Below are 2,031 nucleotides of genomic sequence, written 5' to 3'. Positions count from 1 at the left end.
TTATCTCTTATCTCAACTTAATATTTAATATATATCTAATCAATATGTGCATTAAACAAAGTTATTTTCATGATAGATGAGAATATAGAATATAGAAAATAATTAAACAGCAAATCTAAAAAAAAGTACTTCAGAAAAATATTTTACTACCCTAATACTTATTGAGTTCTTTTTCATCCATAATGTCTTCATGTATAACTCAATTAGTTTGCTCACTAATATTTTTATGCACAATTTTCTTAACTTATTTTTCTATCTATTTTATAAAAGATTAACTTCCACCAATTTGTTCTAGAAATGAATAAGCAAAGTGTTGCTCTTTAAAATCTTAATTTGCATTTACTCACTTAATTGATTTTTTCTTTTAAAAAAAATACAGCAAAATTGATCATAAAAAAATATATATACCTAATTAGTTCTACGTATTAATAAATAAAATTTTCCATTATGTAAAATTCAGCCAAAAGAACACAAAACTAGGTAGACAAAAAAAACAACCAAAACTTGCTTTATTTAGCATTAATTAGTTATCGCAACAATTAATAAATGCTAAATAAGGCAAGTTATGTCTGTTTTTTGGCTGAATTTCTTTGGTTACCAAACATTTCCGATAATTAAGATAGATCTTCATCATAGGTCTCCCATGATAATGAAAGGCAAAATGATACAATCAATTTCTTGGTATAATTAAAGAAAAAATACTTAAATACCATGTCGAATTTTCGATCACTTAATCATACTTTTGCAGTATTGATCATACTTAATCATACTTTAATATAAACATAATGAATGGTATAACATATATCATTAAACAGTACAGCATTCAATTTTACTCTAAGAACATTTGCATCTATTATTTGATTTCAGAATTATGATGCATTATATTGTTTTAAGGTCATGGTTTTTCATTTTTTCATTATTTTTATTCTATATGGGAGTGGATTACATATATTGTAGCTGGTTTATTGTAATTGTTGGTTTATTAATTCATTATAATTATGGTTAACCACTAAGGAATAATCTTAATGCAACAATAACCATAAGGGTATACCATGAAAACAAAAAAGCACTGATCTTTTAGTAGAAATTTGGATGCTAACCAATGAAGTAATGAAATTATTAGAAACTGAAAAGAATTCACAAAATTTGTGATAGTAATGAACCTGCTCAGTTCTCTATCAGAGCAACACTCTAATGATCATGATCAACAAGATCAGGAAACAACAAATAAAAATGGCACAACACAAGCTTGCAGATTACAAACCTTACAACCACAGCCTCCAAATCCACATCCACAATAGAAGGCCCATAAGGATCTGTGATTGGTACAGCTTGCACTTCTAGTTCTGGCTTGATAGACTGCATGTTTTTGTAAACCAATTCCAAATAGAAATTTATATAAGATTTTTTTCTTTCAAATAAATTGTAAGTGCTATGCAATTGATGGATGGATGCAGATTAGGACACCATTTTCTTGCCCTTCCACCCTTAGGTAGCGTTTGGTGGAGAGACAGAGACGAAAAGACTGAAACTCTAATTTAATTTGCACAAAGGATAAAATTAGAATTAATTAATTGAAATGAAAGTATTTTAGGTAATTTCAGTCCCCTGTGTCCCTACTTTTTGGAGGTACTGAAATTTTGGAGACAGAGACAGAAATTTTAGTACCAGTATCTGAACCAACAAACACAATACTGAGTCTCAGTCTCTGTCTCAATACCTCAAAACAAACGCTACCTTATAAACTAACAATACAAAGACAGACCACTTAAAAATAGACATGCACAGGTCAACAAATTTAATAAAATAAGTTCACCCATCATGAAGAGGCTAAACTTCTCTTGGCTAATAATAGAGATTATTTTTGATAAATTATATGTAAGAGCATAAGGAAAACTATCATTGCTGTTGTATCTATACAAGGTTTCAACATTGTATATATCCTTTCCTCAATAGGTTGTATCAGTTCAGCAAAGTGCAAAGTGGAGAAGGATCATATAAGGAAATTACAAATATAAAAGCAAAAGCAAA

General features: G+C 28.7%; 1 protein-coding gene across 1 annotated transcript in view; it reads right to left on the bottom strand.

The window, feature by feature from the left end:
- LOC110263104 (phosphopantetheine adenylyltransferase 2-like) overlaps positions 1,091-2,031 on the bottom strand; it is a 1,261-nt gene continuing 320 nt past the window's right edge. Inside the window, exon 2 of the mRNA XM_021103765.1 lies at positions 1,091-1,359. Within this exon, the coding sequence (XP_020959424.1) occupies positions 1,192-1,359 (168 nt within the window). The 3' untranslated portion in view covers positions 1,091-1,191. The remainder of the gene's footprint in view (positions 1,360-2,031) is intronic.

Source organism: Arachis ipaensis, chromosome B06 (assembly GCF_000816755.2).
Source record: "Arachis ipaensis cultivar K30076 chromosome B06, Araip1.1, whole genome shotgun sequence".
NCBI classification, from domain to species: domain Eukaryota; kingdom Viridiplantae; phylum Streptophyta; class Magnoliopsida; order Fabales; family Fabaceae; genus Arachis; species Arachis ipaensis.
Note: the sequence above shows the minus strand (reverse complement) of the source record. Positions and strands in the feature narration are given on the sequence as shown.